Source organism: Diuraphis noxia, unplaced genomic scaffold (genome assembly GCF_037042655.1).
Source record: "Diuraphis noxia isolate RWA-SAM2 unplaced genomic scaffold, SU_Dnox_SAM2 contig0003, whole genome shotgun sequence".
Classification (NCBI taxonomy): Eukaryota; Metazoa; Arthropoda; class Insecta; order Hemiptera; family Aphididae; genus Diuraphis; species Diuraphis noxia.
In genome coordinates, this window is record NW_028301713.1 from 58,429,587 (window position 1) to 58,446,456 (window position 16,870).

Here is a 16,870-nt window from a genome sequence, read left to right on the forward strand (position 1 = left end):
TACTAATTACTATAGAGAAAAAATGCACTTAAGAATACGTGAAACCTGCATGTTTTGTTGATGTCTATAGGTGTGTTAGGTTAACATAACAAATTGTACGCTCAGCAGATCACGTTTTACTCCGTTAGCTTAACAATTTAAGTGAATAAACTTATTATGAAACTTGATGTACGAACATTATCTGTGTTTAGTTGGAATTATTGTTAAAATACTTCCAACAAAACACAGTTAATGTTCTAACCATCAAGTTTCATAATAGGTATATTCACTATGAAGTCTAAATGTTAAGCTAACAAGAATAAAATAAAATTGCAAATTATTATGTATTTGTATATCTTAACATATTCATCACATCACTCAATTAAAATATAATAAAAAACCTATGATATGCTTTTACCTTTAAATTTTATAAGAGGTCATTTCACTCTAATCTTAGACATAATTATGATTATAATTTAATAATCAATGTTGTGAATGTAGAATTTGATATGTTGGGCATGGATTATATTTAAAAAATAATGTGGATATCCTCTTAAGAAAATGTCACCACACTTTGTTTTCTGTCTCAGACCTACAACAACAAAGCAAATTTACATTTAACTGGACCAACCATGTATTAATAATTTTAATATTAGTGTATATTCACCTATAATTAAACTTGTAAGTTAAAAAACAACATATATCGCTATGTTGGCTATTTTTTTTATCAATGTGTAAATTATTGAAATTCTAAAATGCTGATAAATTGTAAAAAAATTAAAATATCAAAAAACTCTAACATAAGAACTCAGATTATGTCTTTACCATAAAGTATGGATATATGGTAATAGGTGAATTCACTTTAATATTAAAAGCACGGTATATTATAATATATTATGATTAAAAGTAACAACACAAGTTGGTTCTACTAAATATAAATTTGCTATCTTGAGGGTGAACCAGAGAGATAATGGAGATCTAACATCCTCTAAATAATTATCAATGAAAGTTCCCATGACTAGAGGCAGTGATCAGTATAAGGATGCACTTTTTATTGGTCATATACAAACACCCAATTATGTAATATGGTATCAATTTGTATCTACTTGAAGCATATTTCTAAAATCACTTATCGTTTGAACAAGACTTAATACATTGTTTGAATGAAATTTATATGAATAACTATCACATTTTTCCTAATTTATTTCCAATTCTATTTAAGACATGGAATTCTCAGTTAACTTAAACTAATAATTAGTTAAAATTGTATCTTTGGCATAATTTACATAAGTTTTGATATAAATGTGCAATCAATAATTTAAAACATATCATAGACAAATGTCAAAACATCACAGGTAATTTTCTTAACTTTAATTTTGATATTATTAATTACTTAATTCACCATCTCTTAATATATGAATTTTACCAAATTATAGCTGGTAAATTTAAGGTAAGTCGCTCAAATTTAATACATTACGTGAGACGACAATGTTAATATGCATGTGAGAAGGACAGAAGCATGCCATGCAGTAACAAGATGCAAGTTGATTTTTCATATTAAACTGATTAAGAATCTTATAAAGGAACTATAAAAAATAATTTTTTTATCCTCAATATTTGTAAAGCATAAGTTTAAACTCCAATAACGTTTAAATTCACAAGAAACGGTTCATTCTGATAATGTATCATTACTTTTAAAAAATACTTACAACAATGAATAGAAGCAAATTAGAAGTATAATATAACAACTTGGTTATACTAAATATGATAAACTAAATTCATATTATTTGACATATATTAGGAAACAAAAAAATTCAATATTTTCAGAAAAATGAAATGAAATTTACACATGCAGTTATTAATACAATAATATTGTTTATTGCCTAAATAAACTTGTTCTATTTTTCAAACTAAAAATATGATTTAATATTAATCAATTTTTATTTTAAAAATGTTATATACAATATAATAAAATAATATTACTGATTACAATTTGCTGGTTGATATAAACCAAATAATATAAAACCTGAAATAGAAATTCTGATAAAAATGTATATTCTAATGTGTATACAAAATTGGATAACTATTATTTTTTGAAGGTTAAAAAAAGTATATTAGGTGTATACTATTAAACAAATTAATAAACTACTACGATTGTTAATGTGTTTGAATGTTTTTCAATTTTAAATAATGCCAATAGTATTATAACAATAATGGAATCTAAACTAATATAATTCGAATATTTATAAATATTATAATTGTTGAAAAAAAAAACATAAAATAATATAATAAACGATTAGAAAATATTAAACGTAGGTACATAGAATTATAAGTATAATTTGTATTTTAATAATGAAGAGATAAGAGCCCCAAAATGAGAAGCAAGTAAAAGAATTTTAATTTAACTAAAATTAAAAACCTGTACTGCAAAATAATAATAATAATAAAATAAAATATGGAAAGGGAGACAACACTTATAAAACCTATATGTGGACTTAAATTTTGATACTCAAGCTGACGCATTACAGCAGAACTGTTTAATTTGAAATGCAGCCGAATCATTAGTGTTTGCTGTAGTTGCATCTATCCTGATTGGCTTCATACACACTTTGTCTATTTCGTCCCCATCCATACTATCCATTTGACGGGCTGATACTTTGCGATGGATTTCTAAATGACAAATTAAGTTTAAAATTGCATCTGTTTGCTACAATAACATTATAATAATTATTTTCATTTAATAAGTCATAATAAGACAAATAAAAATAAAACATTCATATTTTCATCAGGAACCTGTAAAACAAACCTGATTTATGATGATTGGCAGCATTGTTTCCTGACGTTGTCAGAGTTAACTGTAGGTTTGACATCAATTGGCTCAATATTTGTAGGCCGTATCGTATCACCTTCAGGTGGGTCTCTCATTTGCTTTTGAGACACGATGTTATAGATTTCTGAACAATGGTGAAAAACCCGAACAAAAAAAAAAAAAAAAAAAAACTACTCAGTACCAAAATCATACAATACACGTAACTAAAACATCATTCAGAAGCAATTTAATTATTGTAATAATCCAATTTTAAATTATGGGATGTGTAATATAAAATATAAGAAATTAAAACAAAATAAGATATTAAATATAATATAGTATAGTAAGCTTGCAAACCAACTAAATAAAAAAAAAACTAGTAGGTACCTATTATATGAAAGAAATTATTTGATGTAGTATTTATATACTAATACGAATAATCATAATATATATGATCAAATATTAGCTAATATTATTAACATTGATTAATTGTGTTAATAATAATGTTGATATTAACTTTTATTTTGAAGTAGTTATAATTATAGTTTATTATTGATTAAAACGTAGATATTGAAATGCATTTCATAAAAATGATTTAAATTGCACAAATTAATATTTAGAATCGAAACATCTAAACTATAGGATTTTAAATTATTATTTATTTTTATCAGTCATAACTTACTTTTTTAAATAATAATTAATTTTATTTATCAAGAAAAATACAGTAACAGTACTTAATTTAAAATTAGTTTAAAAATAATGATTTTTGTACAATACACATTTTAAATTTTACACTATTAATTAAAGATAAAATAAATAAACTAATATTTATTCTATAAAAATGTATTATTCATATTTTTTTAATAAATGGATAATTCTAACATTTGAATAGTAATTTATTTGTGTTAAATATAAGTTTCACACAACTGCAAATAGATAATTTTATCATTTAAAATTGAAATAATTATATTTCAAAACAATATTAATTTCTTATTAAATTTAAAAAACACGTGCAAAAAATACATGCAAATATGATAGTAATTGAAGCTTAGAAAGACTTATACATTCCTACAAGTAAAAATTAGGTTTATTTATTGTAAAAAGTCAAATATTTTTACACATGGGATTTTGATTTATTTACAACATGTTTTTCATTTTTATTTGCTGTGTAACAATAAAAACAATGTTTTGATTTTTAACATTCTGATAACAAATTGGATCCATTTGATTCTTTCAAAAGATAAAAAGTGGGCAAGTGTGTTTCGCTCTGCTGTATAGTAGAGATGGAGAGTAAATCACTATAATGGATGTGTTAAATTTGAATACAATAACTGGTATCATTGTATACAAAAAACGATTTTGAATGGAGATGATTTGTCAGTTTAGGATTTATTTTATTATTAACCTATATTTAAATTATAATATATATATTTTTTTTAAATATAAGTAATTAATTTTTAAGTATGATTTTGAGGAATTTTTTAACAGTCATTTGTAGAAAAAGTTATGGAGAACCCTGTGTTGGGTTTTTTAACCTTAGGTATAAATCACAACAATTTTATGAATTTTCAATTTCATAATTCCATGTAAGTGTTCACTGTTTTGACATATTATTTCATTAATACTAGAACTTTAAATGCTTATAAACAAAAATTGTAACTAATGATTTTTTTTTTTTAGTACGATAAGAAATACTTATGATAAACCTTGAATTAAATTTTAAAGATTTTTTGGACAGTCAGATTTTTTTAAAAGCATTTCAATTATCTATGAATAGCTTTAAAAAGTTGAAATATTTTGAAAATTTAATCATAAATAGATAACACTAATATAAACTTTTGGAGAAAATTTAAAGTATTTCCAATGGTTCATTTTTGAGTTACAGTAAAATAAAAACATTGATTTTGTCAAAAACTGATAACGTGTATAAATTACTGTTTTTCTATTACTTTTTTAGAGTTTTTTCTGACATTTTTTCCAAAGTATCAACTAGTTGAGTTTACCTTTTCAAAGAGGGACTCAAGTCAAAAATCGAAGCATAATTTCTACTACAAAAGACGTTATGACAGACACAAAAAATAAATAAGCATAAATACATCATTGTAAAATCAATACATTCCTCACTTCATTCAGAATCTAAAATTAAAAATTTCCAATTCTTTTAAAAAGCATTAGGAAAAACAAAACATCACCTAAGTAAAAATGAGAATTTTTTATACAAAACCAGTTTTAGACCAAATCAACTTTGTTTTTAATGGTGTTACTCAAATAACCATAGATACTTGAGATTTTGAATTAATGTTAAAAATTTGTATTTTCTGTACATAATACAATTTTCAAAATATTTCGACTTTATTTATGCTATTTATAGACATTTGATACTTTATTTAAAAAAAATAATGGACATTTAAAACATGGATCCTCAGTATATGTTATTAGGTACAGTTTAAAAACAAAGAAAGGAACATAGACACTATTTATGTTCTAAGTTCCTATTCAAAGTATAAATATTATAAAATTATTTAAAAGCATGAAAATTCTCACATAACTTTATAGATAAAATGTATAAAATATAATTTGTAAGCTAATGCTTGAAAATATAATACAAGGTTTCTCATAACCATTCCACACAGTAACTAAAAAATATACCAATTACCAACACTGTTTTTTTTATAATTAGGTATTTAGACATTTTTTGTAATTTTGTTGTATATAAAAACATTATTTATGGATAGTTTAAACTTTTTAAGTATATTACTATATATTATATACACAATGATGTTTTCAAAAGGAATTATTTTTTGGCAAAATTTAATTTAACCTACAATACAATTTATTAATAGAAAAATAAATTACTATAATAACAATAATATCATAAAATATACTTGTAATATAGACTGATTAAGTCCTTGCTCAAAATTGTTTTTTGTATTTAATGGTTTTTCATTAAAATAAAATTCAACTCATCAATTACAGTGATCCACTCAACACATATTGTACAATAGAGTGGTACCAACTAGTTTGCTCTTTTTAAAATTAAAATTAACTAGACCAAAAGAAATACAATTTAGTGAACTTTGTTTATAAATAATATTCCTAATTATAAACATACAAGCCACATATTTATTTCTATTAATACTAGACAATTGGTCATGTAGTGACAAATAAAAAACAAAATATGATATTTTTATTAAATATTGAATGGTTTTATTATTTTATCAATAATTCTTCAATGAGAATATTAGCTAAAATGTCCAACTATTTATACAGAAATGTCAAATATGTCATTTTAAAGATACATTTCATATCAGTTCTCTAACCAATTTATTAACATATAAAAGAAAGAAAAAGAAAAATTTAATTTTTGTTTTGTTTTGTTTTTTAAATTGGTTATTACTTATTATTACTTTATTTATTTAAAAACCATTGCATACTTAATTTATTCATCATGTAAAGCTTTTAGTTTATTTTCTATATTTGAATTTATTTATTTATCAGTATAACTATCATACTTGTGTAACTAAAACCAAATTATGTATAACAGACATGCAATAGCAGACATGCAATAATAATATATATTAGACATTTCAACAGACAGATTGTCAGTGACAATAACCAAATACATAAACTTGGTTGAGATAAGCAATAAACATTCATCATATAAATATGTTTTTAAGCTTGACTACAAATTTGAAACAATTAAATAAAAAAGATAATCAATTTCTAACTATAGAGAACAAAATACTCTAAGATACAATACTCATCTAATAGAATAAATTCAAGTCTGATTGTGTGTTAAACATTAATATTTAAAAAATAATTATGCATACCTGTTAATATATTTTCAAAAGCAGTTTCGACATTGGTCGAATCAAGAGCAGAAGTTTCTATAAATGACAAGTTATTGGCCTCAGCAAATGCTGTAGCTTCATCTGCTGGCACAGCTCTTAGATGACGCAAATCTGACTTATTACCCACTAACATAATGACTATGTTTTGATCAGCATGATCACGAAGTTCACTCAACCATCGTTCCACATTTTGATAAGTTAACTGTTTAGCAATATCATAAACCAGCAATGCACCTACTGCTCCTCGATAATAACTAATAAATTGACAAAACTAATTAATTTAACACATTTTTTTGTATAAAAAATGTATAAAAACTAATATTTACGCTGATGTAATAGCTCTGTATCGTTCTTGTCCTGCAGTATCCCAAATTTGGGCTTTGATTATTTTCTTATTTACCTGTAAGCAAAATATATTTTAAAAAATTAATTTTTAAAGTTTTAACTATGAGGAATTAACTTAATATGGAAAAATAATGAATAATATTAATAAACCGCAATTTATAAAAATATATTTAGTTTTAGTATTGTGTATAAGTAAGACAACAAAATATAATATAAAATAAAACTGATAAGTAATTATTTAAAAATTATAATTCAATAAAATAATATTTTATAACTTATTAGTTAATTAACAGAAGAAGCAGATTGAGCAAATAATTTTTATGCAACACCAATATGCTAGGAGTTTGTAGAGATTTTGTTAACCACTATGTAGTATGTATAGTTTGACTTGGTATAGATTAACTTTGATTTTCAATAAAGCAATCAATGGTGGTTATAGCTATAACTCATGTACCTATGTCAATTGTAAATAAGTTATAAAAAGTTAAAAATAAATAAACAGTATATAATAAAATACCTTAATGCTCCTTGTAGCAAATTCTACCCCAATGGTAGACTTTGATTCTAGATTAAATTCATTGCGAGTAAATCTAGCTAACAAGTTACTCTTGCCAACACCAGAATCTCCAATAAGAACAACTATAATATAAAAAGAAACAATGTAAGTATTTATTGTATTAATAAAATCATGTAGTATAATAAGTAAAATAATAGTTTCTTACAATTAAATTATATACTCAAGGGAAATCAGAAGAGCAATACATTTTACAAGTTAGGGAGTAAAAATACCTAATTAACAAGTTTTATGCAGTTCCTATTTTATATTGAAAATTGAACATATAATGTACTTATTAGTTAGTTTTCAATATAACACAAGAAACAAAAAATAAATATCTAATCCTTCAACGCAGATCCTTAGTAATTTTAAGTATTAGATAAGTGCTTTACTCAAAACAACTTTTGAATGTACTGATTTTTCAATATATTCAACATTATGATGTAGAACACAATTTTTACTTTATTATCATTTTATATCATAATAATAGTTGTATAATATTTATTTCAAAAGGTTATAAATAAAACAAATCAAAAATAAACCATACCATATGCAGTGATAGTTGTGATTCTATAACTTTATGCAAAAATCATACTATTTATAATAATTTAAACATGTTAATTAAAAACTGCTATAAATGCTATAAATGAAATAATGCTTTTCTCACGTAATCATTGAGTGACTGTTTAGGTGAACTGAATTACATTGATACAATATATTTATTAATTTAATTTAACTAATTAACACACAAAATCTTTCTAAAATCAAGTTGGAAATATACCTATGAACAATCAGGGCTAATACCCTTGTATAAATAAGTAATTGAGTAAATAATAATAAAATTAAAAAATATATATATTACAATACCTACATTTTTCTAAAACAATCAGAAGCTACAGTGAATTGTGAATTAAAAATACTTAATAGATAAACAAAATAAAAAGTTTATATATTTACAATTTAGAATGTTTTAGGCTTAGTATGGTCACCTGCTAATTAGAATAATGTTTTGGGCACCCATAGGTTTCTTCTATGCCTAATATTAGGTGGGGGGATAATGTCTTTCCCTAAAAATTAGTCTAGCCAGACAAATATATTGCCCGTGCGTGGCCTAGTTCTAACCGTTAACAGTGCATATTGGAATAGTATCTATAATAATCATATGACTACTATCCAATTATTAACTTATAAACATTATTAGAGTAAAGTAAATTCAACATCACAAAATGATATCGATCATGTTATAATAAACATACTTATAAACAAGCAGTCATAATTAAAAAACCAAGAATATTAAAAATATAATTTCATATTTTTATAGAACTTTTACATCTTATAAATTGTAATACAGAAGCAAATTATGTTGTTAGACATATTTAGTATCTTACATCTAAGACCATCCACTCAAAAAACTCAGTATGAGTAATCATATAGATACCTACTTTACATTAGTCATACATTTTATGGCAAAATTTAAATTTGATTTTATATCAGAGAAGTAATTAGTTAACGGATGGTTTCAAAGGTGTCATAATTTGTTGATAATATGACTAAATTGTGGTGAATATATATATATATATATATATACTCACCACAATTTAAATAATATAAATAAATTGGTCCAACAAGCATTCAATGTATTCATTAAAGCCAATAAACCAGAGTCTATTAAAAGGTCAAACAATGAAATTAACTAGGTCCATTATGAATTCCGAGTCATTGAATATTAATTTAAGATTAAATCTATATCAAGTATTTGCCAAAAAATACTAATTATTCAAATAAGTGTATATAGTAGTGAGTTATTTGGTTTACAGACAAAATACAAAAATGTACAGAAATAAAATTACAATTAAAAGTGATCTTCATTTTTAATAGTATTTTGATTTTAATAGGAATAATAATTATAAAATAAATAGTTATTTCAATAATTATTGTGCAATTATAATATCATTATTTTATATTTATATGCATTTTTTAAATTAATAAATTAAATTACTAAACACTATTATCATTTACAAATAATACTATAGCTTTAGGTACCCAAAATACAAATAACTAGACATCAGAATTTTGTGAAGTAGGTGTTCTACCTTTTAATTTTAAGTGTAATTAGTGTCTATTAAGGTTTATAAATATTTTGAAATGGTTACTTACAAATTTATTTTTTAGTAATGGTAGAATAAACAAAATTTGTTTTTCCTCTCATATTATATGTAACCCCGTATGTAACTTAAACTGTTATTTGTTTATTAGATACATACAAAATGTACGCAGAACACCAATAATTCTATAGATGATTTTGATCATATAGGTAAACCAAAGGTTAGTAATAAAATATTTATGAAATAAAAGTTAAATACAGTTACAGTGGTCAGTTTATATTTTTAAATAATTTTCTATTTATTTGTTATAGTTTTCAATATCTTTAATTAGGTACCTACCAATTAATTAAAAACCAATTTCAGTAATAAATGATCGAAAGTATATTTCCTAATTCTTATTCAAATTTTGTGGTAGATCACTATCTCAAAGTAAATCGCCTGCTACACGTTTTTCCTTGATATACATATATTATTATATATTATTATATATTATTATTATTATAAATTATAAAAATGAATTTAACAACTAGTTATAATGCTAAAATAACTATAGGATGGTGGCTTACATTGTTATGAAGAAAAGTATGATTAGAAGACTAACTATCTATAAATTTATTTGTTTTATAATATTGTATTCCGTAAAGTAAGTACAAGATAAATTATTTTACTTTTTACTTTAATTAATCAAATAAGTTGCAGTAGAAGTTTATTAACAGATTACATTTTTAACTACTAATAACACAATAAATTATGATTATATATGTACTTATCATAAATTCATAAACCTTACAAAACTGTTAAGTATGACATAAACTCATATAAATAATTTAAATAATGATAGTCATAGTCTAATTACAATTAAAACATTAAAAAACAGTTAGGTATATTGTAACTTTATTAGACCAACTACAAGAACCCAACAAAAATTAAACTAATGGCAGAATAGATTTATTAAACCGTATACATAATATTCCTCAATCATCTTTAGACACAAGAACACCTACAGACTACTTAGTACCTAGAGTGAAAATGGCAATGGTGAGCTTTTAAAACCGTGAACAATTTCATAAAAATTAAATTAAAATATGATTAAGAAATATTATAGGTACTACTGTATTTCAACAAATCTCCAAAAAGAACATTACCTTTAAACAAATAATCGTATTCTTCATCACCAGTACCCATTTTTGCTATCACTAATAGAATAAAAGTTAAATAGAGAAATTAGTTCAGAAAACAAAAGATCACGATAACGTACTTATATAATCCAAACGCGTTAATGTTAAAAAAAAATAACTAATAATAATACATTTCAACTTATCATCGATGGCGATGTTTTATAGGGCATCGTTTTGAACGAATTAAGGAAAAATTAAATTAACGAATAGAATAAAAAATTTAAAAACGCAAAACAAAAAAAAGTCTTGATTATTTAAGTGATGTTGCATCGAATTTTTCCCGTGACAATTCACGAAATAAGTCATGACTATTGGATGATTGGCCAATCAGCAGTAAACAGTGTGCCAGAAAGTGATAATTCAAAATGTCTTTCTTAATCAGATACGCCCTACGTTGTAGCGCCAAATGTTTAAAATAAAATCTTTTACGTATTATTATTATACACTTGGTTTTACAATAAACAATTATTATAATTTATAGTAAACAAATACAATCAGTGTCGGCCTGGCCAGGGCAGCGAGGCAGCGAACACTGCCGAGGCCCTCACCTTTTTTTATTTTTATTATTCTACCATAGGCACCTCAAAATGATAAAATGGTGATAGACAGAGACAATACATAATAGCACAGGGTGCCAAGTACTGTTAAAGGCTCTTTAGGTCATCACATACATATGAGATTTAATTTTGGTAATTGTGTCTCGCACAAAAATATACAATTAATAAGCAGAAAGAGTTTAAAGGATAAAAAAATTTTAACATTGAATACTTTCAGTTTATTGAGAAAATAATATTGTATTATTATTTTTATAATGCAAGTATTCCTTGGGTGTTTTGTTGTCATGCAACTATAAATTCTATTATCGCATCATAATGGTCTATAAATACGAGTATTAACTATTTTAGTTTTATTATTTAGAATACCCTTGGTATATTATACCGGTCAAAAGTAAACATTTTCCAACAGTTTTCAAAAAAATCGAGAAAAACAAAATAAAAATGACAGAAAAACGGGAATTTTTACGCGAAACCAGTTTTCGAACAAATCGATTTTTTTATATGGTTGTAATTCAAAACTAATCACTGTAAATACTTGATATTTTCACCAAATGTTTATGTTAGTGTTATCTATATACAGTTTAATTTTCATTTAACATTTTTATTTGAAGTGTCGGTGTACAAAATTTTTGGTTAACCAAAAAAACTTGAAAATTTAATACAAGGTTCCTTACGAGTTGCTCTTATTGTAGCTAAAAAAAATTGAAAATCGTTGGTCACAATTTTTTTTTATAAGCGTTTATAGTTCAAATTTTTACGAACTCTCTAGACGCCTAATATACAGCAGACCGTTATTCGTCTACCAGATTTTATAAATTTAATTCATATTTTACATAGGTGCCTACACAAATAAACTAAATAAAGTAAATTAATAGCGTACTATACCTACAAAGATTTGTTTATTTTTATTAAAATACAATTTTACAATGTTATTTAAAAGGACATGATATGCCCGCATGTGTTGTCTCCGTCTTAAAAATGCGTAGTAAATTGTACGTTCGTGTAGCTCCGTTTGCTTAAAAATTAGAGTGAATTGACCTCTTGTAAAATTTAAAGGTATGATTTTTATCTAGACAACCTCGTGTGCTTTTTATTATATTTAAATTTTAAAGCAAGTTATGAGTATTTTAAGATGCACAAATAATTTACAATTTTAAAATACTCATAACTCGCTTTAAATTTAATATATAATAAAAGCATATGAGGTTGTCTAGATGATAATCTTACCTTTAAATTTTATAAGACGTCAATTCACTCTAATGTTTAAGCTAACGGAGCTACACGTGTTCTGCTGAACTTGTAAGATGGAGAAAACACTTGCGGGTATCACGTCCTCTTAATTATACATATTTTTATATACATTTACATGAGATACATATATACATATTATACAATTTTTACATAATATACATTAATTTTCATTTAAATTATGAACACTATTTTATACATCATATTAATATTAACATATTATTTTATATAATCGTCATTTCCTCTTGCAAGGCCAACAAACCGTACCTATTTGATAGTTCTAGTGGCTAAGAACATATATTTGATGGTCCATGGTACAAGACATGCGGCCACATCTTACAAACAATGCCACGACTTCAGTCAATCAACATCTGTCCATCCTCCACGAATGGAAGTGGAGGCAAATAAAACATTGGTGACCAAGGCACTAAATTTTCAATGAGGGGTGGTGGATAGCAAAATCTTGACGCTGCCACACAGCATGGCAGAGGCGGTGGCTGCGAAGTGTGAAATAGTGCTAGTCCCACATAATACTCCGGCAGCGGTGGTGGAGGGAATGAAAAACCAGAGGCAATCACATACCTAGTCAGCGGATGGAGGTAAAGGTTGAGAACAAAACATTGCCGGGCCCACATAATATTGGTGTGGTACTGACAAAACCGGCATCTCCAGTGATGTTTCCGTCGGACATTCTGACGGCGTCTCAAACTGCCTTTCAGATGGCCTTTCATGTGGTCTTTCCACCTGCGTGCCAATGTCTTTGGTCTCGACCACGGGTTTTTCAACACACTACAAGGATAATCACACATTATTTTTTTTTCACAATAAAAATTTATTATACCATATTATATTCAGTCCTGTAAAAAGTACTTTTTTCAAAGTTTATAAATAATCAAATAGCTAGAACATATTTTTCCATTGTGGACCAATGTATTTCATTAAATTTATTTTTTTACATTTAGTAATATAAATATACCGATTGAAAATGTGGTTTAATAAATGAGGTTTAGTAGTAAGCCATTACCCTCCTCCATCGAGGACTGCAGTATCATATTGTAAATATAATAATTTGTAATATATTATATTATTGTAATTTTTAGTACCAGTTTGTCGAGTGTCTCGTCCATTTGTGAATTATTTTCTATATCAACACTGGTTTCTCCGCAGCTCGTTACCGGAGTAAATATGTTGATAAGTTCTTTAATATTGAATAACGCATACAGAAGAACGATCATTTTTTGAAGTAATAAGAAGTCTGTGGTAATGAATAACGGACGTCTGCAATGTAAGCTTGTCGAATATATAATGACCAATAACTTTAGATAATTTAAGGCAAATTGTTTTAATTATACAGTATTGTTAGTTTATATTCGCTGTCATGTCAACTAACTGAAGCCAGCATACTGAAAATATTATGTTTATTTTTTATACCTAACTTCCGAAGGTTGGAGGATTCGGGGCCGTTGTAGGCCGGTCTCTAACCGAAAGGTTCGTCGGACCTCGAGTTTTGTAACTAGACCTGTGGTCTATCCGAAAATAATAAAACTGCAAAAATAGTTATTATAGCTCAGCATAGCATAAACACAATTAAAAGCTAGATAATAAGCGAAATATAGCGTTTTTTGAATACATGGAAATTGTAGAATTAAAAATTTCAGCATAGGCCATAGGCTATATAATTTCAAACTAAGTTCGACCGTCAATTCTAACTTGACCACCATATTTCAATTTTCAGGATAACCAAATACATAAGTTTGGTAAAAATAAGTTCCCTATCGACTTGTCAAACAAATTTTAATACCTATCAGCTATCATAATTCTATTATCAAACAAATTAATTATTATTATTTACTTAGAAAACTGGATATCATCGATGATGATCAATGATGGTACAAAAATACGAAATATAGGTGCTCATAACACAGATTCATTTCAAATCAATTTATATTTAGTCTGACGATTATTATCATCGACCAACAATCAAGAGAAAATGGATTACAGAAACAGTAAATTATAGGATCAATATAGTATTACGTGCGTATAATACGACTTGAGGTAGCTCTGTAGATGGTCAGGTTAATTCTCCAAACTTCAACTAAAATACTAAATTTGAGACTAACTTTATGATTTATTATAACCTGCAATTATTCAAGAACTGTTTAGCAAAAAATAATGTAAATAGGGATTAACCACTGTTCTGAATATTATGTAAAACCCTATAGTCGAACTAAAATCCTGCGTACACTGCTGGCCCCTAATACATCATAAACTATTATGAGGCACTAAACAATAAAATAAGAGTCTGAATATTATTATTTATTATAATTTTGATTTTTGATGCTGCAGGAGACTATAATTTACAGTGAGTGACGGCAAATTTATCCATTCTCCTTTTGGGTTCATAAAAATACATACATTTTCAACTTTGAGGGTGGTTCTATACTATTTTTTTAAAACAACAAAAACAAAGACTAATTAAAAAAAAAAACGGGTAAGTCGTAGATGTCGCTCTGCTGTACAGTAGGTTACAAGTGGGTTATACTGTAATGGATGGAATTAAATTTGAATCCAAAGATATATCATTGTATACGAAAATCGATTCTGAGCGGAAACGGTTTATCTGTCTAGGATATAGATTATAGATTATTAAAAATTTTAAAATCTTAGATTTAAAAATACAATTTTTTATGAATTTTCTAGCATAAAATAATTTACCAATTTTCGTGATTTTTACGTATGTTGTCAAAATTCAAACTTTGAATGCTTATAAAAAAAATTGTCACTATGAATTTATTTTATTTTTCAACTGCTATTGTAACAATATGTTTCAAACCTTGTATTAAATTTTCAAGATCTTCTACCAAAAAAATAAATTTCTATCGATATTAATTTAAAAAAAAACTAATAATGATCAAAAATTGTATACCTATGCCTATGAATGGTTCAACTTAAGTCGAACATTTTTGAAAATTGCTTGGTGAATAGAATATATTTATATAAACATTTGGTGAAAATTGCATGAATCTATGGCCATTTATTTTAAAGTTACATCAAAAACCAAAATCGATTTCGTCGAAAACTGATTGTGCGTAAAATTTCCCGTTTTTCCCTTAAATTTTAGTTTGTTTATCCCGATTATTTAGAAAAATATTAAGAATTTTTTACTTTTAACCCTCCCCCTCCCCCAGAGTACCAACTGGATTCACTTTCTGATCGAACGAGGTACTGAAGTCAAAATTCGAAGCACTTTTACTGCCCCAAAACGTGATGACAGACACAAAAAAAAATAAAAACACACATCATGGTAAAATCAATACATTCATCGCTCCGCTCAGAATCTAAAAGTAAAGAAAACTGGAATTATTTTTATAACATTGTTGTTTTGAAAAATTGATGAAGTGTATTTTTTCATGCAACTCAAAAATTATTATCGTACTGTAGAGATTTGAAACTTTCACAAACATTCGAATAAGAATTTACTATGGACATGAAATAATTTTAAATTTTTTTGGCTTTTTTGTTTTTGTTTTGATTTGGTATCACTACTATCACTACGATTTTGTTTTTCGGTAAAAACTTGAACATTTATTTCAAGGTTCCTCCAAGTTGTTCATGTACAAATTAAAAAATATCCAAAATACAATATTATTCTACAAGTATTTAAAGACAGAAGAGATAGGATTTATTTAAATCGCAAAAATTTGCAAATTGTTTTATATTTAAAAATCTATGGATAAATGACCTGTTTAATACGTTTTGCATTAAATTGTCATGACTTTAGGCTAAGGGCTAATACAATTAATTTATGAGATAAAAATCATTATAATGTATGTTATATAATTTATTATAAATTTAATGTTTTCGCCAATTATTAATTTAACCTATATCTTAATACCATATAGCTATTTAAAATATTATACCTAGCTATGCTATGTAGGTACAGGGGCTACATTTGGGGGTGGCAAGGTGTGTGGTTGCGTTGCACCCCTTACTTTTAGAATGTTACAATTGGCCTGCGCCTTGCTGAAGCCTAAAATAATGCACGAGCCACGAATGCACAATTATTTATATGATTAAAATCATATTGTAATAGCCGGTCTATAATGTATGGAAATAATTGAATGCAGGATAATATACATATATGTATGTATATCTATTTTTATATGACCTGGTGCAATTTCAAAATGGCCTGCTTGAAACTTCGCACACCCGAAAAAAATCCTGAAATGACGCCCCTGTGTA

General features: G+C 25.8%; 1 protein-coding gene across 3 annotated transcripts; it reads right to left on the reverse strand.

Annotated features, from left to right (window-relative positions):
• Positions 1-998: 998 nt before the first annotated feature.
• Rab11 (RAS oncogene family member Rab11) lies at positions 999-11,097 on the reverse strand. 3 transcript variants are annotated; one of them, XM_089224421.1, is made up of 7 exons: positions 10,904-11,089; positions 10,791-10,841; positions 7,502-7,623; positions 6,966-7,039; positions 6,619-6,893; positions 2,786-2,933; positions 999-2,649 (listed from the first exon to the last, which is right to left on the reverse strand). In XM_089224421.1, coding segments are annotated over exons 1-6 (666 nt in total). In that variant the 5' UTR covers positions 10,905-11,089; the 3' UTR covers positions 999-2,649; positions 2,786-2,790. The 3 variants fall into 3 exon arrangements, with proteins under 3 accessions (XP_089080547.1, XP_089080545.1, XP_089080546.1); XM_089224419.1 differs by lacking the exon at positions 2,786-2,933 and having other exon boundaries at positions 10,904-11,097; XM_089224420.1 differs by lacking the exon at positions 2,786-2,933 and having other exon boundaries at positions 10,791-11,096.
• Positions 11,098-16,870: the final 5,773 nt, after the last annotated feature.

Bases quoted from the DNA above. Each gene is read 5' to 3' on its own strand.
- Rab11 (XM_089224419.1), bottom strand. The intron at 7,624-10,790 runs GTAATGTTCTTT...TTTATATTATAG, and splicing joins ATACGATTATTTGTTTAAAG to TTGTTCTTATTGGAGATTCT. The intron at 6,894-6,965 runs GTAAATATTAGT...TCAATTTATTAG, and splicing joins TACAGAGCTATTACATCAGC to TTATTATCGAGGAGCAGTAG.